Source organism: Plasmodium falciparum (genome assembly GCF_000002765.6).
Source record: "Plasmodium falciparum 3D7 genome assembly, chromosome: 14".
Taxonomy (NCBI): Eukaryota; Apicomplexa; class Aconoidasida; order Haemosporida; family Plasmodiidae; genus Plasmodium; species Plasmodium falciparum.
Genome location: NC_037283.1, coordinates 2,865,001 through 2,892,113, shown reverse-complemented (window position 1 = coordinate 2,892,113; position 27,113 = coordinate 2,865,001). Strand labels below are relative to the sequence as shown.

General features: G+C 18.1%; 10 protein-coding genes across 10 annotated transcripts; 5 read left to right on the top strand and 5 right to left on the bottom strand.

The window, feature by feature from the left end:
• Positions 1–317: 317 nt before the first annotated feature.
• PF3D7_1470700 (conserved Plasmodium protein, unknown function) lies at positions 318–2,060 on the bottom strand (the record flags this gene model as incomplete). Its single annotated transcript, XM_001348812.1, has 1 exon — positions 318–2,060. The coding sequence occupies one exon, from the start codon at positions 2,058–2,060 to the stop codon at positions 318–320; it is 1,743 nt and encodes a 580-aa protein (XP_001348848.1).
• A 1,394-nt stretch (positions 2,061–3,454) lies between these two features.
• Positions 3,455–5,226, top strand: PF3D7_1470600 (RAP protein, putative; the record flags this gene model as incomplete). Its single annotated transcript, XM_001348811.2, has 2 exons — positions 3,455–4,850; positions 5,021–5,226. 2 exons carry the CDS (start codon positions 3,455–3,457, stop codon positions 5,224–5,226), a joined length of 1,602 nt encoding a protein of 533 aa, XP_001348847.2.
• An 805-nt stretch (positions 5,227–6,031) lies between these two features.
• PF3D7_1470500 (cGMP-specific 3',5'-cyclic phosphodiesterase delta) lies at positions 6,032–9,348 on the bottom strand (the record flags this gene model as incomplete). The annotated part of the gene is made up of 6 exons (XM_001348810.2): positions 6,032–6,519; positions 6,677–8,091; positions 8,347–8,504; positions 8,607–8,761; positions 8,914–9,059; positions 9,263–9,348. 6 exons carry the CDS (start codon positions 9,346–9,348, stop codon positions 6,032–6,034), a joined length of 2,448 nt encoding a protein of 815 aa, XP_001348846.2.
• A 1,753-nt stretch (positions 9,349–11,101) lies between these two features.
• Positions 11,102–11,957, top strand: PF3D7_1470400 (mitochondrial pyruvate carrier protein 2, putative; the record flags this gene model as incomplete). Its single annotated transcript, XM_001348809.2, has 4 exons — positions 11,102–11,201; positions 11,345–11,467; positions 11,647–11,721; positions 11,866–11,957. The coding sequence occupies 4 exons, from the start codon at positions 11,102–11,104 to the stop codon at positions 11,955–11,957; spliced, it is 390 nt and encodes a 129-aa protein (XP_001348845.2).
• A 252-nt stretch (positions 11,958–12,209) lies between these two features.
• On the bottom strand, positions 12,210–12,656 carry PF3D7_1470300 (conserved Plasmodium protein, unknown function; the record flags this gene model as incomplete). The annotated part of the gene is made up of 1 exon (XM_001348808.1): positions 12,210–12,656. The coding sequence occupies one exon, from the start codon at positions 12,654–12,656 to the stop codon at positions 12,210–12,212; it is 447 nt and encodes a 148-aa protein (XP_001348844.1).
• A 709-nt stretch (positions 12,657–13,365) lies between these two features.
• On the top strand, positions 13,366–14,528 carry PF3D7_1470200 (conserved Plasmodium protein, unknown function; the record flags this gene model as incomplete). The annotated part of the gene is made up of 3 exons (XM_001348807.2): positions 13,366–13,411; positions 13,684–14,079; positions 14,425–14,528. The coding sequence occupies 3 exons, from the start codon at positions 13,366–13,368 to the stop codon at positions 14,526–14,528; spliced, it is 546 nt and encodes a 181-aa protein (XP_001348843.2).
• On the bottom strand, positions 14,525–22,045 carry PF3D7_1470100 (conserved Plasmodium protein, unknown function; the record flags this gene model as incomplete). Its single annotated transcript, XM_001348806.2, has 2 exons — positions 14,525–14,747; positions 14,904–22,045. The coding sequence occupies 2 exons, from the start codon at positions 22,043–22,045 to the stop codon at positions 14,525–14,527; spliced, it is 7,365 nt and encodes a 2,454-aa protein (XP_001348842.2).
• A 712-nt stretch (positions 22,046–22,757) lies between these two features.
• Positions 22,758–23,823, top strand: PF3D7_1470000 (autophagy-related protein 12, putative; the record flags this gene model as incomplete). Its single annotated transcript, XM_002585432.1, has 4 exons — positions 22,758–22,845; positions 23,281–23,411; positions 23,576–23,638; positions 23,767–23,823. The coding sequence occupies 4 exons, from the start codon at positions 22,758–22,760 to the stop codon at positions 23,821–23,823; spliced, it is 339 nt and encodes a 112-aa protein (XP_002585478.1).
• Positions 23,824–23,930: 107 nt separating this feature from the next.
• On the bottom strand, positions 23,931–25,756 carry PF3D7_1469900 (protein MGET; the record flags this gene model as incomplete). The annotated part of the gene is made up of 3 exons (XM_001348805.1): positions 23,931–24,875; positions 25,068–25,252; positions 25,690–25,756. 3 exons carry the CDS (start codon positions 25,754–25,756, stop codon positions 23,931–23,933), a joined length of 1,197 nt encoding a protein of 398 aa, XP_001348841.1.
• Positions 25,757–25,868: 112 nt separating this feature from the next.
• PF3D7_1469800 (conserved Plasmodium protein, unknown function) lies at positions 25,869–27,090 on the top strand (the record flags this gene model as incomplete). The annotated part of the gene is made up of 3 exons (XM_001348804.2): positions 25,869–25,958; positions 26,366–26,440; positions 26,608–27,090. 3 exons carry the CDS (start codon positions 25,869–25,871, stop codon positions 27,088–27,090), a joined length of 648 nt encoding a protein of 215 aa, XP_001348840.2.
• Positions 27,091–27,113: the final 23 nt, after the last annotated feature.

Genomic DNA, 27,113 nt, shown 5'->3' with positions numbered 1-27,113 from the left:
TATTATTTAATTTTTAGCTTTTTTTTTTTTTTTTTTTTTTCTTTCTTTTCTTTTTTTGTAAATCTTTTTTGTAAAAATATTATATCCATTTTAATTATTTAATTTTTTTTTTTTTTGTTATGTGTTCTTTTCTTAAAGATCGCATGAAATGAACACACATAAAAAAAATATACATATTAAATATATATATATATTAACGCACAAAAAAAAAAAAAAAAATATCAATATATTATACAAAAAACAATTCAATTTATATTTATACATATATATATATATATATATATATATATATATATTATATATCAAAATAATATTTATCATTCATAAGGCAAGTTCTCATTTAATATTTGATTGATGTCTACCAAATACCAGCCAGATGATTTTAAATTTAAAGTATCATTAGATTGTATAGAGAAGTTTGGATTTTCCAACTGGTTTTCAAATATTAATTCCATTGTTGTATTTTTAATATTATTTTTTGTAATAATATTGGAAGAAACATTATCATATGAAGATAAATCATACGACAAAGTTACTAATATATGCATACGTGTAGTTACTCCATTTTTTATAATATTTGATAAGAATTTTATTCTATTTTTACTTTTTAATAAAGCAACATCTTTATTATCAATACATATATATTGATATAAAAACTTTTTGATGTTTTTTTTTTTTTGAAAATTTCTTTTCCCATTAATATTTCGAATTAAACCTAATATATTATATACACTTAATAATTTGATATTGATTATTTCTATATTATCAAAATGTAAATTCAGATTATGATCTTTTAAAATACGGAATATATTTAAAAAATATTCTTCTAAATAAACATTTGTCATTTTAGATATTTGGTTTTCATTTAATTCTCTCAAAGAATTTAAGAAAGTATTAACACATAATTTTACTCCATCATAATATGAATATTTTAAATCTTTTAGATCTTCACTTAAGATATTACAAAAATAAAAACTAACAAAATTTCCTAAAATATTTGAAGGGTTATTGTTTTTATATAATAAAAAATAATTCAAGAATTTTTCTACTTCTTTTTTATCCTTTTCATTATTTATTTTGTTTAAAACTTCAAAAATATCTTGTTTTGTACTTTTATTATCATTAGGAAAATTTTTAATATTTAAATCATTACTCTGTTCATTATATTCATTATTTGATTTATTAGAATGAATTTTATTTTCTTCTTTTTCATTTACTTGTTTATTATTATATATATTATTTGTTGTTAATCTATCATGGTTTCCTTCTATATTTAATTTGTTTTCATCAATTCTAATATTATTAGTAAGATTCACAAAATTTCCTGAGAACATTTGTTTGCTTTCCCCCGGCATCTTTTCTGTACATTTATTATTATCATTATTAATGATAGCATTATTATTTTTATTTATGTTGTTATGACTATTGGTAAGTTCATTATATATATCACTTTTTATATTATCAACACATGGTGAATTTTGATTATCCTCTACATTTTGATTATCCTGTATATTTTCAGTACTATATATATAAGTCGAAATATTTTTTTGTTTGTTATTTTCATCGTTAACTTTTTTATATTCTATTTCTTGTATTATTTGATCGGTATTATTATATTCTTCTTTTTCTATTATTTCCTTTTTATCTGGTTTATTTTTTTTTGTTTTACTTAAGCTTTCATTTAATCTAGCATAAAAGAAATTATCTGTGTTTGTTAAATATTTTATTTTCTTTAAAGAAGACACTTTATTTTTTATCTCATCTTTACTTTTTTTATTTTTCTGTGCATATAAAGGTTTTCCATTTAATACATACACATCTTCATCGTTTTCTTCTTCTTGCACATTTTTATTTTTCTTTACACTTTTTAATTTTGTGTCCTCCACATGTTTTATTTTCATATCTTTATTTTCTGAAATATTTCCTGATATAATATTTCTCTTCCTATCGAAGAGAAAGAAAAAGTTCACTTCATTTTTTCTATATTCTTGGAACCAGGTGGGTTTTAATGCTTTCTTGTATAATATATGGTATTTAAGCATAGAGATATTTCTTCTCATTTCTTACAAAAGGTTATAAATTCAAAAATAAAAAAAATACAAAATAATAAATAATATAATAACAATAAATAAATATATATATATATATATATATATATATATATATATATATATGTGGGCTTATTTCACCATTTTATTGATAGATATTCCCTTTTTTTTTTTATTTATTATTTTAAGTAGTCATATAATCAAATATGGTTCTTCACATTAATATCTAATATAATGTTACAAAAGTATGGAAATATAAATTAATATAAAAGTGTATGTAGGTGTACTTTTTATTTCTTCTTTTTTTTTTTTTTTTTTTTTCACAAAAGAAATAGAAAAACATATATTAAGTGTATGATAATTATAATAAAAATCTTATAGTATATATATTTAAGTTTAATAAAGATTACATAAAATGATAGGTAAATGTAAAAAAAAAAAAAAAAATATATATATATATTTTTTACATTTAACTAATATATGAATATATATATATATATATATATATATATATATATATATGTATATAAGCTTACTTCCTTTATATTATATTATATAATGTTTCTTTTTTTTTTTTTTCTTTTTTTTTTTTTTCTTTTTTTTTTTTTACCTCATTTTTCTGTGCGCCCCTTAAATCCATATAGGATTGTACATATATTATATATATATATATATATATATATATTTATTTTTTTTCATATTTTATACATACCCACTTAGTTTAAAAATATTTCTTATTTTTATAATTTTTTTTTTTTTTCATTTGTGTATATATATAATATTTAAAAGAATGAACATTTATAATAATGATATATATAAAACAAACCTACAACGAAAAAAAAAAAAAAAAAAAAAATAGATGATATTGTGTGGCAATTATTCCTTGAATAAAGTTATATATATAAATATATATATATATATGTGAATATTATTTAATATATATATATATATATATGTGAATATTATTTAATATATATATATATATATATGTGAATATTATTTAATATATATATATATATATATGTGAATATTATTTAATATATATATATATGTGAATATTATTTAATATATATATATATGTGAATATTATTTAATATATATATATATGTGAATATTATTTAATATATATATATATGTGAATATTATTTAATATATATATATATGTGAATATTATTTAATATATATATATATGTGAATATTATTTAATATATATATATATGTGAATATTATTTAATATATATATATATATTCATTGAAAATTTTTTCTTTTCTACAATTCAAGAATATTACTTTTTATATATGTAATATTTATTTATCCCTTATATGATATACATATATATATATATATATATATATATATATATATAATATATATATATATTTTTTTTTTTTTTTTATATTTAATAATGTTGTTGAAGAGGGGAAAGACTTTTTTTTATTCTCAAATAAAAATCCGTCGCTTTTTTTGTGATGGAAAAAACAACTACATTAATAATAGCTATTCGAATTACATACCTGTAAATAAAAATATTAAGAATAATAATAATAATAATTACCAGGATGATAATGAGGTGAATAAGAAAAATATAAAAAGTGGAGACATTCCAAAAGATGATGTTAAGTTAAAAACAAGTCAACATATTCAATATAATTCAAATAATTATACAAAGAAGAATTATGTACACAATTATGAAAACAAATATAATAATGATAAAATTTCTGTAAATCCGAATATGAATCAGATGGAAAATAATATGACACATAATGAAATAAATGATGAATATTTTCATGATAATTATTATAATGAAGAAAATAAATATGGTAATGATGACCGTCATAAATTAGATTATCCAAACACAAACAATAATTATAATAATATTAATGATCTTGATGACATACACAATATGTATAATGACACAACATCAAATAAAAATATGAAGGATTTGAAAAAGAGGAAAGAAAATAGGGAACATAACAAAAATGTAGATGAACGATCTTATAAGAATGCTGATTATAATAATAATTATCTTAATTATAATCATAATAAAGAATATAATATGCATAATAATATGTCACCTTATAATAATGAAAATATAAAAACAAAGGAGGATTATATAAAGGATAAACAAAAATCAAATAATTATTTTGATAATAAAAATATATACCATAATTCACAAGATTATTCATATGATAATAATATAAGTAATGATATACCATTAAATGATAAGGATAATTTTTTAAATGATCAATCGAATGAACATAAATATGAAAATATAGAAAAGAATATAAAGGAAAATTCAAATGTAAAAGAAAATAATGAAGAAATTATAATGAACAGAAAATTAAATAAACAAAATGACGAAAAGGACAATATGGAAAATCACATTATAGATAATAATAAAATAAATCAAGATGATAATAATACATGTAGTGATAAAAATACATCTTCTGAATGGATAGAAAATGAAGAAGATATTCCTAACGTTTTTGAAGTTGATGAAAATTTAACAGAAGAAGAAAAAAAAGAGAAACTAAAACTTATCAAATTAATAACCGAAAAATTAGCTAGTCCATTAAAAGCAACTAGTGATAATAAAAATCAAAACGAAAGTGTACAAAACGGAAATGTACAAAACGAAAATGTACAAAACGAAAACGATAATAAAAAAGAAGAAGAAAATTCCCTTTTTGCAGATGATAGACCTATAGCTATAGAAGTTGATGGTCCTTCTCATTTTTATGCAAATAGTAATCGATACACCACATACACAAAATTGAAGCATCGGATATTAACCAAGCTAGGTATAATCAGAAAAAGGAAATAAAATTTTAAATATAAAAAAAAAAGAAATTTATTATTATGTATATGTGCACATAAATATATATATATATATATATATATATATATATATATATGTATATATTATTTGCATTTTTATTCATATATTTTTATGATTTAATTTTTTTTTTAGGTTATAATGTTATCCATATAAGCTATATTGACTGGAGAAAGCTCAGGAACAAAAGTGAAAGGGAAGAATTTATTTTAAAAAAGTTAAAAGAAAAAAATGACGAATTTTTAGATGATGAAGATAGAACATATTACAATGAAAGAATGAACATGATTAAGGATGATTATGTTAAATATATGAATGATAAAAAAGCAAGTACAAATTAAATGAAAGTTCTTATATAATCTTTTGTGTGTTATAAAATTTGACACAATAAATATATATATATATATATATATATATATATATTTATTTATTTATATACATGTAAACATATATTTTTTTTTTTAAATGCGAAGAATATTTAATATTTTCAAAAACAACAATATGTTAATTATGAGAATTAAAAAGTTATTTATAATAAAACATATATATATATATATATATATATATATATATATATATGTATATACATAGATATATTTATATAAATTTCTTTTTTTTTTTTTTTTTTTTTTTTTTTTTTTTTTTCTTATTTTACAAACTTTAACTTTAACTTTAACATTTACATATATATATATATATATATATATATATATATATATATATAACAATAATATATTATTCGATTAAATACACTTTGATATCTTATCGAAAGAAACATATAAATATATATGTATAAATTCCTTTATATTTCACTAGAGTATAATTTTTATAAACAACAGAAGAATGAAATTGTATATATATATATATATATGTTCAGACATATATTAATTTTGAAAATGAATATATAATCGATATGTTAATAAAACATATTTTGTTAAATACTAATTTTTATAACATACTATATATGTAAAAGAAATATTTTCCCTTGTTTTGATTTCCTCTTTATTGTTTTTATGTTTTATATTTTTTTTTCGTTTATTTTAATATGTTTTTTTTTTTTTTTTTTTGTCGTGTTCTATATGAATGTTATTTATAAAGTCTCCATTGTGATTTATAAAATATCCATTGTGATTTATAAAATGTCCATTATAATTTTCCATGTTTTATTTCTTCTTTAAAATTTTTGGTTAGTGATATGACATCTTCCTCAGCTATGTCCAACAACCGTATTCCCCTTAGTAACTTTTGTTTCTCTAAATTTTTATAATAATCTGTTCCTGTCATTTTTTCTGTGTTATAAAACAAATTAATATTTTTTTCAATAAGTCTCCATGTTTGTAAATTAATATTTAGGTTATGTAAAACTTTTTGTGTAATTTCTTTTTTTGATTTTTCCATTGATTGGAGTTCTTTAATTAAAGGCATGACAATAATTTCAAAAAAGTAAACTTGAGTACTAGGTATGCTTTTAACAAAATCATGATGATGTATGAAATTTAATTTAATATAGCTGTAATCATATGTGTTTATGTTGTTTATATTATTTATATAATTTATGTATATATTTTCATAATTAAAAATCATTCCTTCATCGATGTTGTCCTCTTTTCCGAAATTGGAAAAATTTAAGGGGTCTGTCAAAAAAAAAAAAAAAAAAAAAAAAAAAAAATATATATATATATATATATATATATATTTACATATCACCATTTTTGTAGAAAATTCTTATTTCCCCCTCTTTCATAGTTACATTTAATTTTTATTTTATTTTATTATATTTCCTTTGCTTACCTATATTTTTGTTCTTGTGCAACTCCTCGACCCTCTTTTGAGAAAAGAATTCTTCACTTACCAACATGGTCCATTTTGCATGATCTTTCCATTTCAAACAGGTATGTCCAATATCAGCTAGCTTAATATTTATGGTTCCCAAATTAATAGCATCCGTATCACTTATATCAAAATTTTGGCTTTTTTTTCTTTTTTTAAATATGTCTACATATTCAAAATGTAATTTCATATCAGTAGATATAATTAACTCTATAATAAACTTCCTCATGTTTGTATAATTATTTTTTTCAACTAATTTAGTATCTTCATTATTAATTAAAAAATCGAAACCTATAAGTTGTAATATGGAAAATGTTATACTACAATGATAATTTTCTAATATACTCATATCATTATAGCGTATAGATAATATATGATTCGTTTCAGATAAATACGAATTTGTTTTTCCTGGATGTCCTACATCATGTGCTATAGATGCTATTAAATAACATATCATATATGTATTATTTAAATAACTATCATAATCTGTTATATGTGCTAAACATTTTGATAAGTGACATACTGTAGCACCATGATTAGCATTATGATAAGGATTAGGAAAATACATACTATTAATTAATAATAAAAATAATTGTAATTTCTTCTTTTTATTCTCATTATTTTCTATATAAGGACTTATCAAATGATACCCTACTTCTAAAATAACTAACGTTGATTTCCCATATTCAGAATCGATAAATGAATAATCCCAATTTTTTCCAATTTCATCACAATTTATTTTTTTTATATTTTTCAATACTTCAACTTCGTATGCTATAGTTAAAATATCTGATTCATTCAGATTCTTTTTTAATTCTTCATAAAACGAATTGTAATTTTTAGGTATATTCGAATTTATATTATCATGAAAATTCATATTCTGATAGGTATCCCCATTAATATTAACACTTGTATTACTACTCATATCTTCCTTTATGTTACAACTTTTTAACAATTTATTCAAAAAACAAATCATCGAATAATAATCTTTATAACAAGCATTCAGAGTAAAATCATGAAATAATATACACTTATTAGAAAATAAAAATTTATAATCTTCACACTTCTCTTTTTCATATTTATTATTATCCCCATTTATTGTTGTAGAGTCTTTATCCTTATCATAATGAGCTCCTATATAATCAGAGTACCATTTCTTATAATTATCAAACATCATATCTTTTATAAAGAAAAATAATAATCTGTTCCTCTCTTCCATCATGTAGCGCAAAATCAAAAACATTAATAGAACTACGCTTAGTAAACAAATATGATAAATGTCGCTACCATAGTTTGTTTTATTAAATTTAATCATATTTATAAGTAGGATATTTAAGCAAAGAAACATCATCATGAATAAAACGGACAAGAAAAAGCTGAAGGTATAACAAAGGTAAAATGAAGCATAAATATAAACATTAACATAAATATGAACATAAATATGAACATAAATATGAACATAAATATGAACATAAATATGAACATAAATATAAACATAAATATAAACATAAACATAAACATAAACATAAATATAAACATAAACATAAACATAAATATAAATATATCTATTGTTATATATATATATATATATATATATATATTTATTTAATTATTTATTTATTATAATTTACCTTAATGCTGGTAAACAAAGAATAAAAACTGAATCCACAAAAAAGTGCACATACAAATTAAAACTGTTGTCATAATATTTCAAATGAGCAATATCATTTTTGCTTTGTTCATTCCTTTTGGTAAAGAAATATAAAGATAAAAATTGAAAAACCTGATTCTACAAATAAACATTGTATATATATATATATATATATATATATGCATATGTCTATATTTCTATGTTCATTTATTCTTATTGTTTTATTTATCACAAGCTTACTAAAACTATATATCCAATGAATACCCCTTTAGTATACACACTTTCAGATGTAAAAAAATACATTTTTATTAACACAACAATATGCATCAAACAATTCAAAATGGAAAATATTACTACACATATTTCCACATATGTTGTATCTTTTATATTCAAATCTAAAACGGCAATAAAAAAAAAAAAAAAAAAAAAAAAAAAAAAAAAAAAAAAAAAAAAAAAGTAATTATAAAATTTTCTTTATTTTCTTTATTTTCTTTATTTTCTTAATTTTCTTAATTTTCTTAATTTTCTTATTTCATTTTATTTTTACTGAAGGAAAATACAAAACATTCTATAAGAATAATAAATAGAGATATGGTCAGGTGAATACAAATATATTCTTTTATATTATGTATCCTTAATTTATTGTATTCTATTTCTTTATTTTTGTCATATAATCGAGGAAATATAAAATATCTGAGAGGAGATTAGAATAATATGCAAGAAAACATAACATATAAAAGTGTTATAATATATATATATATATATATATATGATAACATAAATTTTTTGAAGAATCTAGATTTATATATTTTATAGAATAATAAAGAAACACATAGAAAAATATATAAACATAAACACACACACACATATATATATATATATATATATATACATACTCCTTCTTTATAATATTCTTATATTTCTGTTCCTCTTTTTTTTTTTCCTTCTCCTGTTCCATATTATCATTATTATACTCATTCATGAAAAGGTTAAATAAATAAATATAAATAAATATATATATGTATATATATATATATATTATTTTTATATTCAATTAAATAAATTTTCTGTCTCTACTATAATGTATAGTTTAGAATAAATCAACTCATATAATATATATATAGACGTAAACAGAAATAAAATTTTCCCTTCTTGTCAAGTATAAATGATTTACAAAAAGTAATAAAATAAGGATTAAGATGATAAAAAAATATCTTTAAAAAAAAAAAAAAAAAAAAAAAAAAAAAAAAAAAATTTTATACGTTATTATATCCTTTTATGAAAATATTTCTTTTTATTTTTAAATAAAAATATTGTCTATTAAATAAAAATGTTTTAAATTATTAGTTTTTTTTTTAATGGACATATATAGAAAAAAAAAAAAAATATATATATATATATAATATTACACGCGTATGAGGAAAATTTATTCAAAATGTATAACATATTTGATAGAGAACAGCAGCATAGAAAAAATAAAATAAATATATATATATATATATATATGTGTAAATTTATTATATATAATATCTTTATTTTAAAAAACAGTTACACTTTTTATTTATTTATTTATTTTTTTTTTTTTGAAGCATACAAAAATTACTCTACGTTTACATTTTAATAAATAAATAAATATATATATATATATATATATATATATATATATATATATATGTGTACGAATAAGACATATTTGCGCAGTTAGTTTTTTTTTTTTTTTTTTTTTTTTTTTTTTTTTTTTATAAAAATATTATTGCTATCAGTTTAAATCTTACATATATATTAATCACGTGTAGTGATGAAATAAAAATAAATTATATTTTATTTAAAAACTCTGTTGTCTATATTTATAATTTTTAAAAATTCTTTATTTTCTTAAAGATTGAATTATTTATATATATTCTCTATTAATTATATTATCTTTTTATTTTATACAAATAAATATAATATATATAATACAATATAATTTATATAATAAGAATAATATGTTTAATTTAATGCTTGTAAATTATTAAGAGGAAATGAATAATGAAATAATATACATATATATATATATATATATATGTGTATAATTTTATTTCATTTTTTTATTTGTTTATTATAAAAAAGCAACTTGTTTTTCTTTATATTTATTATACATATTTTATTATATATATACTTATTTATATGTGATAAAAAAAAAAAATTATATTTTACATTTGATAAATAACAAATTATAGTTACATATATATATATATATATATATATATATATATGTTTGTATTTACCAAAGCACAAAATATAATAATACATACACATTTATATATTTTTAATAATGCTCATTATACATCATTCTAATTTTATATATTTAAGTTTTTAAGATAAAAAAAAATTTTTTTTTTTCTTTCTTTTTTTTTATGTGTTAAAAAATATATATAATATAGAACATATTATAAAGTTATATTTTCATATGTATTTATTTCATTCACTATGAAATACAGAAAAAAATAAAATAAAATAAAGGGATAAATATCACAAAAAAAAAAAAAATAAAATAAAATAAAAAGATAAATTTTGTTAAAATATAATTAGAAAGGATAAAAAAAAAAAAAAAAAAAAATTATAAACCATAAATAATATGTATGAATTGTATGTATATATATCTATATATAAAATAATATATTAGTTTTCTTATTTCTTTATATTTTTTACATGTAATCATATATATCATAAAAAAAAAAAAAAAAAAAAAAAAAATGGAAATAATAAAGAAAATATTTTATCCAAACATCATACCAAAACTAAAAAAAAAAATACAATGTTATAATATAAATGAAAGTTTAAAAAAAGTGCTTGGTAAAAATGGACACAAAAAAAATAAAAACGAAATAGATCATATGTACATATATATTTTTATCTCATAATACATATTATACATATATATATATATATATATTTTTTTTTTTTTTTTTTTTTTTTTTTTTTTTTTTTTTTTACAGTATCTGATACTGGTATCTTGACTATTCATTTTTGGGCACCTACATTTAAATGGTCCATATCATTAGCCAACATTGCAGATATTAATAGAGATCCAAGTTATTTATCTTTACCACAACAAATTGGTAATATTTTTATTTTTTTTTTTAATTCAACTTTATTTTATTTTTTATATATTTATTATATTTTTTTTTATTTTTTTTTTTGTTTGTTGGTTGCTTTTTTGGTTGTCTCGCGGTAAATACATATAAATATAAATATAAAATATTTTTTTACTATTCCTTTAACTTTTTGAATTTAACAGCTATCTGTTTAACTGGATTGCTGTTTACACGATTTGCTTATATGATTAAACCTAGGAACCTTAATTTGTTAACAAGTAAAAAATTAAAAAAAAATAAGTACATATATATATATATATAAACATTTATGTGTGATAATAATTAAGGACAAATATGGGCACACTGTTTTTATCTTGGTATATTTTAATGCTCCTTCTTTTTTTTGCTTTCCCTTCTTTTAGTTAACTTCTTTATGAGTATGACATCTTTTTATCAAATATCTAGGATAGGACAATATAAATATAATGTATATATGAAGGAAAAAGAAAGGTAATCTCTTTATTGATAAAGGAAATATAAATAAATAAATAAATAAATATATATATATATATATATATTTCTTTTTTTTGAAAGAAAATATTTACATTATATGTATAAATATAAATATTTCTCTCTCTCCTCATTATATATATATATATATGAAAATTTTTTTGAATTAACTATAATATAATAATTTATAAAATTTCAAATTTAACACAAAAAAAAAAAAAAAAAAAAAATCATCATACGTCATATTTGATGTATATTATATTAATTCCTTCTTGTCCATATCCTCAGTTGGTATGTCTTCTTCTTTTATGTTTTCACTATTTTTTTGTTCTTGTTTTTTTTCAATAAATTTTGAAATAAACTTTTGATGTTCTTGTAATCTCTGCCTTAGTTTTTTCATACATTTCTTTATTTTTAATTTTTTTTTAAGAATTTTCTTTAAATAAATTAATCTTATACGTTTTTCTTTTCTTGATCGAGGAAAAACAAATGAAGCTATTTTCTTATCAATTTTTATTCTTCGTCGTGTTTTTTTCTTGAATTCTTTTTTTTTATTTCCTTTAAATTTATTAAGTCCATACAAAATAAAATATCTTACATTATCTTCTACATTGTCATCTATGTTCATATCAGTATTATATTTCATAAGAGGCCTCCTTTTAAAGCAAATCGAACTGTTTTGCGTATTCTGCATTTTTTGCATTAAATATTAACATATATATATATATATATATTATGGATTTATATATATAACAATATATATATATATATTAACAAAACAATAAAATATATAAAATTACATTTATAATATAAATGCTTAAATAATATAATAAACGTCCCTTATTTTTAATCATTTTTATTTTTACCATATTCTTTATATAAAATATATATTTTTTTTTTCCTACTAAATGGTAAAAAAATGAGATATTATATAAATATATTTTAAAAAAAAAAAAAAAAAAAAAAAAAGAAAATAAGAAATAAATATTATATAATATAATATATATATAATATATTATAATAATTATATTATTATGATGTTGGTAATATATTTATTATATATATATATATTATAATTATATATAACGTAGTACATATTATAAACCACGTATATATATTTTGTATTGCTCCAACTAATAAATATATTATATATTACATACGAAAAAAAATATTTAAACATTAACGTTTTAAAAATTTGTAACTTTTTAGTAAAAATGTTGAAATGATAATATATAAGTAAAATATGTATTTATATATATATATATATATATATAATAAAACTCTTTTAATAATTTATCTATATCTCTTTTTCTTAAGATAAATATTGTTTACCCTTTATTTATATTATCATACGGAAAAAGGAAAAAAAAAAAAAGGAATGCAAGAGTATACGTAATAATTTTTAAATCATTATGAGTAATAAATTAAAGCAGAACAACATCAAATCGGAAGAAAAAGGTATGATGAGCGATGAGAAGTGACAAAAAAATAATATATATATAATATATATATATATATATATATATATATATATAATATAATATAAATAATTAAAAAATTAAAAAATTAAAAAACATTTATATATATTATCATGTGATATATACTATGTTTTTTTCAATATAACCTATACTTATACATATATTTATATATATATATATATATATAAGTACCAATTTAAAAGAATATTTATTCATAGTTTATTTTACTTATACATGTATATATTTTTACAGTTGTCGATTTTGATGTGAACAAACTTACGAGCAAATTTGATATGAAGAGTTATAATGAAGATTATGTTATTACTAATAATATTTTAAAGTACCATATGAAAAGTATAGACATATGTAATTATGAGAAAAATAGAATATACGATAAAAAAGAATTGGATGTATACAAAGAAAAAATAATCTCAAAATATAATGTCCATTATTATCCTTATGAATTATATTTTAATTCTTATAAAAATATTTACCAAGAGGAAAAAGTTCTTTTAAATGTACCAAAAGTATCGAATAAAATAAATCAAAAAGAAAATGACAATGAAAATGAAAAGGAAAATGAAAAGGAAAATGAAGACAAAGATGAAAATGATGAAAAAGAAAAACATAAGGAGGATAATATATCAAGTAAGTAGTGCATAGATACAAATATAAATTTTAAAATAAACTATAACAAAAATATATATATATATGTATGTATACAAATTAATTATATATGATTAATTATTCTAAATTGTCTCCATATATATTATATATATATATTAATTATTTATATTTAATTATGGTACACTATGTTTATATATATTATATATATATATATATATATATAACTAATTAATTATGATAAATTATGTTACAGTGGGTTGATCTATTATTTATAAATACATACATATATACATACATATATATTTATATTTATATATATTGATTTATCTTATATATTTATATTTTAATTATTTTTATATCCTTTAGATGCTTGTGATGAAGAAATAGCCCTGGAGGACGACTATATTTTCGATTATAATAAAAGTGACGACGATTTAGAAAATGAGGATCATGATGAAAATGTGATTTAATACGGAATATTCAAAAGGGTCGATATTTCTTCAACTGCTAATTTTATATGACAATTTTCCTTTTTGAGCATAAGCGAAAATTGAGTATTTATCAATATTGACATGATGCTTTCTAAATCTTCATAACTCTTAAATAAATAATGTTTAAATTCGCTAGGAGATATGAAATTTATATTTGCATAAAAATACTCATTTGTAAATTCTCGAATCTTAGGATACCTACCAAAAGAAATAATGGTAACACGATGAAATGCAATAATTATATTATATTATATTATATTATAATATATATATATATATATATATATATATATATATATATATATATACATTTATATTTTATATATATATATTTCTTTTTTTGTTTCAATTCACCTATGTACTAATAACTGAAGAATCAAGAACATAGCCAATCGTTTTATATTATTGTGAATAGACAGACACATAAAAATATTTATAATAACTTCAGAAATTGTTTTAATAAGCGCAAATGAATTGTATTTGTCCAGTGATATAAGAAAAAAATATAGAAAGGAATATGCTGCAAAATTATTCATTATAGAGGATTTAATAAAAGAATTAACACTCTTTAGAAATATTTCTAATTGTACTAAATTAAAATTATTTAAGTAATATAAAATTTTAATTAGACATATATTTACATATGGTAATAATTCAATTTTTTCATGTTGCTCCCTTTTTATTTTTTTATTTTCTTTAATTCTTTTTTTTTTTTGTAAACTTTTATCCATATTATTACTTTCCACATTATTATAAAATAAAATTATATTTCCATCAAAATATATATTATAATTATTAAATATATTATATGAATAATTAAATTCTCTACAAGTCTTTTCTAATGATATTATTTCTTTCAAATTTATGTCGTGCATATTATAATTAAAAAGAGAAAAATAATTCTCCTCATAATTATAACAACAACCAAAATTATCATATTTCTCCAAATCATTTTCCATATATCCATCCATCTGTAAATTTTCATTTCCTTCATTATCTATTAATTTTTCATATGAATCGTTATATGGATATAATAATTTTTTCATCTTTTTATTTTTATTGTCATTATATTGATAAATTATATTATTAACAATAGAATAATCATAATTCACATAATATTTTTTATAATATCGTATATACAAAAATAATATATCATCTCTAATATATCCAAACGTATATATATTCTTATATCTTTCTAAAAATTCTAAGAATAAAAATTCTATAGATTTTTCTTTTCCTTTCGTAATCAAATTTGTGTATTCATAATTACTATATTCACTATGAGAAGAATAATAACATAAACTATTAAAGAATCCATTTATTATATAATAATTATATTTATTCAAAAATAATAGGTAAAATATATGTTTATACAAATATATCTCATTATATTCTAAACATTTAATTACACTAATATTTTTTTTCCCTTTATCTAAAAGAAAGTGAACATCTTTTATTAATCCTTCTTCTTCCATACTAATCTTATCTTCATTCTCACTCACATTCATTTCATCAATAAAATCGTTATTTATATGTATGTTGTCAAAAATTAAATCAAAGCACAAATCATCACTTTTTTTATTCCCATCCAATTTATTAAACTCACAAGGATCATTGTGTGCATCATCTAAATTATCTTTAATATTATTCATATTATCACAACTTTCTATATTATCCTTTTCAGAGTAACCCTTAATTACGCCCTTCCGCGTGGACATGTATTTATTCTTATGAAATATAGAAAAGCTAGCATATTTTAATGCATAATTGTATAAATATATAAAGTTATTAATTTTGTTAAATATCGTTTTTATCAAATTATACTTATAATTTTTATTTAAAAATAAAGAAGTAATCTCTTCTTCATACACACAAGAACAGGGAGTATTATTATATATTTTTTCTTTTTCTAAATCCTCTTCCTCAAATTCTATATTTTGCTCTTTATCTTCTTTTAAATATAAGGGTTGATAATAATCACATGTATGAACAATTATATTTTCAAACACATTACAAATATTATCAGAATAAGTATTTAAATAGTTATATATATTCATTTTACTTTTTCTTATATTATCATCAATTTTTTTTTTAAGAAATAATTCATAAGAAAAATCATGACAATATTTATTAAATATATTATTGAAAGAAAATGTATCCATTATTTTCTCTTTCGTATTAAATATAGAATAATTATATAAATAATTTAATAAAAACAAGCACATTTTATGTGTCCTCATATTTTTCTCACATAATAATTTTAATAATAACTGAATAAGTATATTAATATACTTCTTTTTTATTTTATATATAATATATATATAATAAGTTTCTTCTTTCTCATTTTTTAATATATCATCTGTTCCGTTCTTATCATTAATATATTCTTCATCTTCATCTTCATAACTGTTATCAGAATCAAATTGTTCATAAAAATAATTTTTACTTAAGCACATATTTTTATTTTTATCTGAAGATTTTTCATTTGGATGATATAATTTGAGTGGACATGAACATTTATCTACCTTGTGTATTTTTGTATCATCATTCTTTTCTTTAATCCTATCTTTATAAGCATTTACCACATTTTTTACATTACTTAAATTATTTACATCATTTACATCATTTATATTATTTACATTTTGCACATTTTTATTTCTTTTTTTAAAAAAATACAACGGATAAGATGTTAATAAAAATATGGTTAAACCCAAACATATTTCACGAACAAAAATATGCGAATCTCCTATATCATTTTCATACACATATTCTTGTAAATACAAAATTAATATTTTAGTTATTTTGTTTATATTTAATTTGTACTCAAGTATATCACTATGCATATCTCCATTTTTCTTTTTATTTTTTTCCAAAACTTTATCCCAACTTATCTCTTTCCTTATGAAATTTATATCTTTCCTTATATAAAAACTCGTATTTCTTTTTCGTCTTTTTTTCTTATGATATGAAACGTCTAAGGGAATGGTTAGTTCATTATAATTTTTATCCACAGAATCTCTTTCAAAACATAATTCCTTTTCATCAACTTTATTATTATTAAGGTTATCATTTTTATATAAACTACCACTTCTTAAATTATACTCCAATTCTTTTCCATTCGATGAATTATTACCTGAACCGTTCAGGTAGCTAGCTTTTTTGTTTGAGCAATTTACCTGACTATTTTCCCTTTCATTATTTTCATTTGTACTATTACTGAAATAGTCCATTTCATGAATATTTATGTTATTTATTTTTTTCTTTTTATTAATTTTTGGCCCTCTGGATTTAATCAAACCTTTAAAATTTATGGTACATTTTGTATAGACCTTCAAGAAATCGGATATATATATATTTCTTAAGTTATTGACAACATTAAAGAGTGAAAGTAGACAAAAGATTTTCATATTATAATCAATGGGATATGTTTCAAAATTAATTTTTTTAAAGAAATAGACATCTTTTTTTATATCATTGTAATCATTAGTATTTTCGACATTGATATTTTGTATATCTTCCTTATTGTGTTTGATATAATATTTATTTTTGGTTTTATAATAGGTTGAATTTTTTTTTAAAATATAATAAAAAAGTTGTATGAGTTCAGAACATACATATGGAATAATAGTATCATTGACAAAACATAAAAGTATAAAATAACCTTTTAAATGAAGAAAATTATTTTTCTTTTTAATAATATTAAAGAATACTTCATAAATAAATTCAATAGTATGTTGTTTACTTAATAAATATATAGGCATATAATAAAAAATTTTGGAAGCTTCAAATTGAATAATTTCATTATAATGAAATAAATTATTATGTAAAATATCTTTAAAAAATGTGCACGTATTTTTTTTTACAAGAAAGTAATTACATTGACATATACTTTGAATTAATAAACATAAGGAATGTCTTAGGATTTCTCCTTTTTTAAATTTATATATTCTTTTTTTTTCACTATAGATAATAATATTTTTTATATCATTTTGTAAATTTTCATTAATTTCTTTCTTTAATTTTAATAAAATTTTGGAAATACAAATTATAGATCCATGTTTTATTAAAACATTTTCTTCATAACTTTTTTTTATTAAAAATGGGAGAACAACGTGAATAAAATAATCACAGTCAAGAATACATAAATTAGATAATGATTCAGAAGACAATAACCGTACGTTCACATTTTCATGAAATAATTTATTGGAATATAAATGATAAATAATTGGATATTTATATAAAAAAAAATTGCACACCATTTTTGTTTTGATAATAATAGACTTTTTTAAATTTATTAATTCGTTGAAATTGCAAGTACGTAATAGATCAATATTTTTATTAAAAATATCTCTTTTTATTTGGTTCATATATCTATGATTTCTTTTATAAAAAATATTATCACAATTGTTAATATTTTCATTAATATCATTATTAATATTTTCATTATTATTATTAATATTTTCATTATTATCATTATTAATATTTTTATTAATATTATAATTATTAATAGTATATTTTATCAATGGAATGCTTATTTTCGAATTATCTACAAATTCATTTGACATATTTCTAACATTTTCGTAATAGGTACTTATGTCAGAATGACTAAAAAATAAGTTAATAAAATCAAGCATACGATCAAAAAAATGTTCCTGATTATTTTTACTACTTGATATATACATAGGATGTTCTATGATATTATTTAAGTTTCCTTTGGAATTATCTATAAAATATGAATTAATATTTTTGTTTTCATGATTATGTACATTATTCTCCATCGGAGTATCTACAATCAAATCATTATCACAAACGTTGTTATTATTATTAACATACATTTCTGCTATTTCCATCGTGTTCTTATCCAACCTATTTTTATTTTCTATTTCATAAAAGAAATTAAATTTCCCTACATATAACTGTAATAATGACATAGATGATTTTCTTACATTAATATTATCCTCAAATAATGAGAAAATTATCAACTTAATAAATATTAGATGAAATAAAAAGTAATTAATATTAGTCACATTATTTTTAAAATTCATTTTTATGTATTTATTATATTTAAATAAACTATATAATAATACAAAGGCGCTAGGATATATTTTAACCTTATCTGAATATAAACTATGTATTATTTTTTTTAAAAGATAATTTAAAATATCCACTGAAATAATATTCTTATTAAATAAAAAATGGAATAAGGTATAATTAATTGTACAGAGCATATTATAATCATTATATTTTGTAAAATCATCAAATTTATTAATAACCGTATTAATATTATCTACATTTAAATATATCATAATATTACCAAAACTTTTTGATAAACACCATCTAATATAACTATTATTATCATTAAAATAAAAAAAGAAAATATTAAGTATTTCCATAATATGACTTTCACAAATAAATTTTTTCCCTCCCACAATTTTAATATGTTCTAACTGTTCTTTGTAACTTGGTCTATAATATATATTATTATTACTACTATTATCATTATTACTACCATTATCATTATTATTGTTACTATTATCATTATCATTATTATTGTTAGTATTATCATTATCATTATTATTATTACTATTATCCTTTTTAGTAATAGTAGTATTATTAGTACTACTATCTTTTTTATCAAACAATATTACATTATCTTCACATTTATTTTGCTCAATATGATAAGTATTAGAATAATCATTTTCTAGGTTAATATTATCACTTGTTGTATTTACTTTATTCTTTTCTAAAATATTATTATTAATTTCCTTTTTGTTTCCCAATATATGAAAATGTTCAGTTTCATGAGCTGTCTTATATTCTATAAAAGCATCATTTATATTTACATACATGGGTAATTTATGAAAAAGAGGATGATCCTTATACATATGTTCATAATCCAAATTATTATAACAAAATTTTGTGTTCGATAAAGAATTTTTTTGAGTAAGTTTATATATATTACTTTCCTTTTTTTTTTCTTCTTTACTTTTTTCTAATATATTAATATTACAACTGTGATTATTATTCGTTTCAACGTTTGTACTTGTTATATTTTTATAATCTTCATTTTTGTCTAGGAATAATAATGCATAATAACCTAAGCATAAAATTTTTAATGCTTTTGAAGTTTCAGTAAAATCTAAATATTTAAAATTTTGTATTAAGAAGAAATTATAAAACTTTTTGTAGTTAAAAAGTATTTTCTTTTCTACTTTTTTCAATACCCTTTTGTGTGTTAATAAAATACCATGTAAAATTATATTACTAAATTTGGTATTGTTGCAATACGAAGGAAGTTCCTTATTTTTAATAATGTAAAATTCTTCATCTTTGGGTTCTTTACTTTTAGCCTTTTCTAAATCTATATATATTAATTTCATCATTATTTCTTTAGAAATAAGAAAAAAATGATGAAAATATATATTACATTCATATACGTCTTGTCTCCTTAAAAAATGAGAATATAAAATAGAACATGCTTCTTTTGATTTTTCATTTTTTTTTATATAATAATAATAAATTTCTTCAATATTATTTAACATATACTTATCTACATCTTTTAATTTGAAAGGTATATATAAACAAAAAGATAACCATATTATTAAGATATATGAAAATACCCAAGAATTATTTTCACCTGTTTTATTATATACTAAATTACTTATATATTCAAATATTTCTTCTTCTCTTTTTAATAAAAGTAATAAATCAACAATATTATATAAATAAAAAGAATTACATGTAAAAAGCGATTTTATTTTTTTTTCTCCTCTAACTGATATAAGAGTATTATAATATTTATATATTTCTTTAATAATTATATACATATTTAAAAATTCATCATCAGAATATTTCCTTTCTAAATTTGTTTTAGAATTCACACATGCTGAATATTCATAATCATCCTTAGAACAACCAATATGGTTCTTAATATTTTCTTTATTGAGCATATTATTTATATGTATCGTACACTGTACATTTTTTTCTGTATCTTGATGTGTATTACTATTATTATTGTTTCCATGTATTAAATTGTTTTTTAAAAAACCAAAATGAAATTGCTCTTCGCTACATATTTTTATAGTATCATAACTAATCTTAACATTATTATTATTATTATTATTATTGCTATCTTCATCAATGTGCGCAATATTACATTTATTTATTTCTACACTTATATTATCATTTTCATTTCTTTTCTTTTCTTCCTCATATAAATTTTTCTTATAATAGGATATAATATACTTAACATTTTTAAAAGATTTTTTCATAAAATATAAGAACGAATGAACTAATAAATTCAAATGGGGATCCAAAACATTTTTTACTTCTCTATAACTATTTAAGCAACTCTTTAAATAATATAAATTATCTAATATTATATTAAAATTATCCAAAATATATTTATCATCATCCTTATTAATAATGTTCATAACACTCTCTAATCTATTCTTCACTTGCTCATTCTCCCTAAAAAAGGTTTTTTTACTTTCCATAGGGTTAAAAAAATATTATAAGAAAAATCACCATAAAAAAAGAAAAACACAATTAATTAAAGCTAAAGAAGTTATATATATATATATATATATATATATATATATATATATATTATATAATCAAATAATTATGAATTATACCAAAAAAAAAAATTATAAAATAAAAGAGAAAAAAATAACAATATAATAAAAAACAAATAAACAAATATATATAAATATAAATTTATATGTGATATATATATATATATATATATATATATATATATATATATATATAATGTATACAATAGATTGTTATAAAACAGACTAAATTCTATTACATTTTTTATAGTAAAAACAAAGAAATATATATATATATATATATATATATATATGTACATATAAACATTATTTTCTATCAATTTTTAATAATAAAAAATTCATACAAAAAAATGCTCATTTTCTAAATTTATAAACTATATAATTCATTAGTATATAAATATAAATAAATTTATATATATATATATATATATATATTTTTATTTATATAGTAATATCCATATCCACATATAGGTAATTAATAAAAAAAATAAAATAATAATAAATAAATAATTAAGTAAAAAAGGTTAACAATAATATACATATAAATTATTTTATTTTTATATAATTATGTGTAAAGAAGTTATTAAATAAATATGTTTTGTCCTATGCTGAAATTTTTTCTTTTTAAATTATGACAGAGAATTATATACAGTATATACCAGTATTTGAAAAAAAACCTGATATGCGTGAAATTTTAATTAATCGACGAAACCAAAAGAGTAAGAAAAATAAAAAAGAAAAATAAAGAGATATGTTAGTATATTATATATATATTGAAACAATTACCTAAAAGAAATTGGAACTAGAAATATAAAGGAAAAAAATTTTGTAATATATTCATATATATATATATATATATATATATATATACATTTGTGTACTATATATATTTTTTATTTTCCTATATTTTTGATATGTATAAAATGCTATATAACAAAAAAAACATATACTATATGATTTATATATAATATAACCTTTTTGTGTATATCTTTCTGTTTTTCTTTTTTTTTTTTTTTTTTTTTTTCTCTCTCTCTCTCTATATATATATATATATATATATTATGAATTGATAAAGACAAAAAAAAATAATAAGAATAAATTATAAGATATATACATATATATATATGTTTTATTTCTTATTTTACATTTTTAAGTTAAAATTGTTTTTAAATGCATAAGTGGTACGACAATATTGAAAAAAAATAAAGTGCTCATTAATGGAAATGAAACTTTTTCTTCCTTATTAATATTCCTCAAAAGAATATTCAACAAAAATGATAATATAGTAAGATCATATAAAAATAAATAAATATAAATATATACATATGTATGTATATATATTAAGTGTTTGTGTGTGTATATATATATATATATATATATATATATATATAGGAACATTTGTGTGTTAATTATGTACGCTTTTATTTTTTTATATTTCTTCATGTACAGTATTTATATATCAACAATAATATAAAACCGAACCTTGACGATTATATTTATGACCTATACGATGTAAGTATTTTTCAATAAAAGACAAAAAAAAAAGAAAAAAAAAAAAAAAGAGAGGAAAAAATATTATATATATATATATATATATATTTTTTTTTTTTTTTTTTGTATAATATTTTTGCTTTTTTCAGTTGTATCAAATATCAGGGAGTTTAAATATATCTTATAGTTTTACGCCAGCATATTAAAAGGTTTTGAAATAAAAATAAAAATGATACAATAATTTTATATTTACGAGAAAAATAGTATGCACATATATATATATATATATATATATATAAACATAATAATATCTTCATTTTTGAGATGTGTTTATTTTATTTTGTTTTATATTGTATTTACTTGAGAAGCTAACAATTTCTTCCTGACTCATATCACTACTGTTACTACTACTATTACTAGTACTTCTAGAATTACATACATTTTTTTGATTTGTTGATATATTTTTTCCATTCATATTTATTTTATTCATTTTATCAGATTTATTCATATTACCATTTTTGATACCTTTTTTATTGATCTTTTTATTTATATTATATATTTGTGAGTTATATATTTCTTCTTGTTGATTCTTCTCCTTATTTTGTTCATCGATTTTGTCTGCTTTCTTTTTTTCTTCCATAATAGTACTTGTCTTTTTTAATGTTTTAATTTTTTCTATATATTTTTTAATTTTCTCTTTGTCATTTTTTTGTTCTCTTTCAAGATCTTGTATTTTATCATTTATATAATTTATTTTTTCATTTTGTTGTTGTATCTTTTTTTTATTAGTTTCATTTTCTTCTATTTTATCCTTTATGACTTTGTTACATTTTTGTATTTTTTCCTCTAAGCCTTTTATAACATTTTCTTTTTCATTAATGTGTTCATTTATTTTATTTTGTTTCTTTATATTATTATTTACATCTTCTTTATTTTTATTATTTTCATTTGTAAGCTTTAATATTTCATCTTCCGTATGCTTTATATATATATTTAGCTCTTCAATATTTTTATCTTTTTCTTTTATTTCTTTCTTTAATATATCTATTTCATTATTTTGTACCAACAATTGTCCTTTTGTAGATTGGATGTTATTTTCTAGTTTTTCTATTTCATTTTGTAATTCTTCCTTTTCTTTTTTATAAGAATCTATTAATTGTAAAAGATTCTTTTCTTCTTGTTTATATTTGAAAAGTATAATATCTTTATCGTTACATATATTTTGTAGTTCTTTGCACTTATTCATAAAATTGGTTATCTGTATGGGTACAAAATAATGTTAAATTATATATGTGACATGTTTATATAGATTTTAAATGTTTTGTATTATTTATGTGCCTTTTAATATCTTTTTTTTATTTTATCATAACATATATATATATATATATATATATATATATATATATATATATATATATTATATATATGTATATATAAATATTTTGCACACTTGTGTAACGTATGATTCATTTTCTTGCTTCAGATTATCTATTTCGTCTTTATTTTGTAACAGAATTATATTTAGCTCTTTTATTTTGTTAATTATATTATCTTCATCAATTAAAAATCCCTTTTTTGTGTTTTTAATGCTGGAGCTGTTTTTTACCAGGATACTTTTTTTTTCTTCTGAACAGGCTGATCAAAAAAAAATAAGAAAAAAAAAAAAAGGAAAATAACATATAAAATATATATCTTTGTATAACTTTTATAAGTATGAGAACAAAAAGAATATATATAAAAAAAAAAATATACTATTAAAACAATAAAATGCTAATATAGTTTATTAAATAAATGGATACTTTAACACAATGTGTTAACTATTTATTTATTATATTATTTAATATTTACATACATACTATATATATATATATATATATATATATATATATATATATATATATTTACATATATGTATATATTTTTTTATATGTATATATTTTTTTATATGTATATATTTTTTTATATGTATATATTTTTTTATATGTATATATTTTTTTATATGTATATATTTTTTTATATGTATATATTTTTTTATATGTATATATTTTTTTATATGTACATATTTTTATAACATTTTATATTTGGACCGAATTTTTTATTTTTTGAAAGTGTTGTGCTTTTGTCCTTTATGCGGCTCATATCATACAATTTGTTATTTTATAGGAAGATAAAAATACAGTTAGAGAAAGTACACAACTAATATACATATAAAAATAAATATCATAAAATAAAGTACAAATATATATTGAAAATGAGTGATTTAGGTTGTCTGCATAAGTTTGTTAATATACACGCAGAAATTTTTGTACAAAGCTTTTATGCAGTTATAGAAAGTTCACAAGTAAAAATAAATATACATATATATAATGTACACATTTATAATATACAGACATATATAATATAAATATATATATTATATATATAATATGAATCAATAGGGATTTATTATCCATTTTGTTATTTACAAAAAAAAAAAAAAAAAAAAAATAATATATATAAATAAATAAATAAATATATATATATATATATATATATATATATATGTACGAACATATATTGTTCGTTTCTATTTTACAAAAAAATTTTGTATTTTATTTTTATATCTATTTTTATGATTTATTTTATTTTTATGATTTTTTTTATTTTTATTTTTATTTTTTTTTTTATTTTTATTTATTTTTTTATTTTTATTTTTTTTTTATTTTTTAATATTTTATTTTATTATTTTTAATTTTTATTTTTTTCCAGATTGAATGTCTTGAATGTCCAGTGGAAAAAACGAGCAATGATAATTTTTTATTAAAAATATATTTTAACAATATAGTAAGTGTGAAAAGAAAAAAAATAAAATGATGACATGATGATTTGCTAATATCACGAAGTTATTAAAATGAAATATTATATTTATAATATATATATATATATATATATGTTAATTTATTTATGTTTTTTTTTTTTTTCCCTTGTCTATTCCTCTATTTTCGTAACAGATAAATAGCATAAGAACCTTTTTCCTCATAAATTGTTTTGGCACTGTGGGATGTATTCTTCATAATAATAAAATAGAAGAAAAGAAAAAAGTTATATTTTTAGGAAAAAAAGACACGGGCAAAAATATATTAGAAAATGAGAACTCCAATATGAGTGAATATATAAAAGAACAAACAAAAAGTTATGAGGATGATAATATAAATGATAATGAAAAAGATAGTTCATCTCCTTCTTATTCTTATGATATTAATCAACAAGACGACAGAAATGCTTATGTAAAAAAAAATGATACTCAATTTAATAATTACGCACAAGACAAGGATGTTAATAATAAATTATATAATGATGAATATATGTTTTTAAAAAAATGTGAAAGAGTACATTCTCTTCGTAAAGAATTGGAAAATGCAACCTTAAAATGTTCTACAATGCCAAGATTTGATGAAGAACTTTTAGGGTCTTTACACAAAAGAAAAACATAAAAAATAAATATACATACATAAAT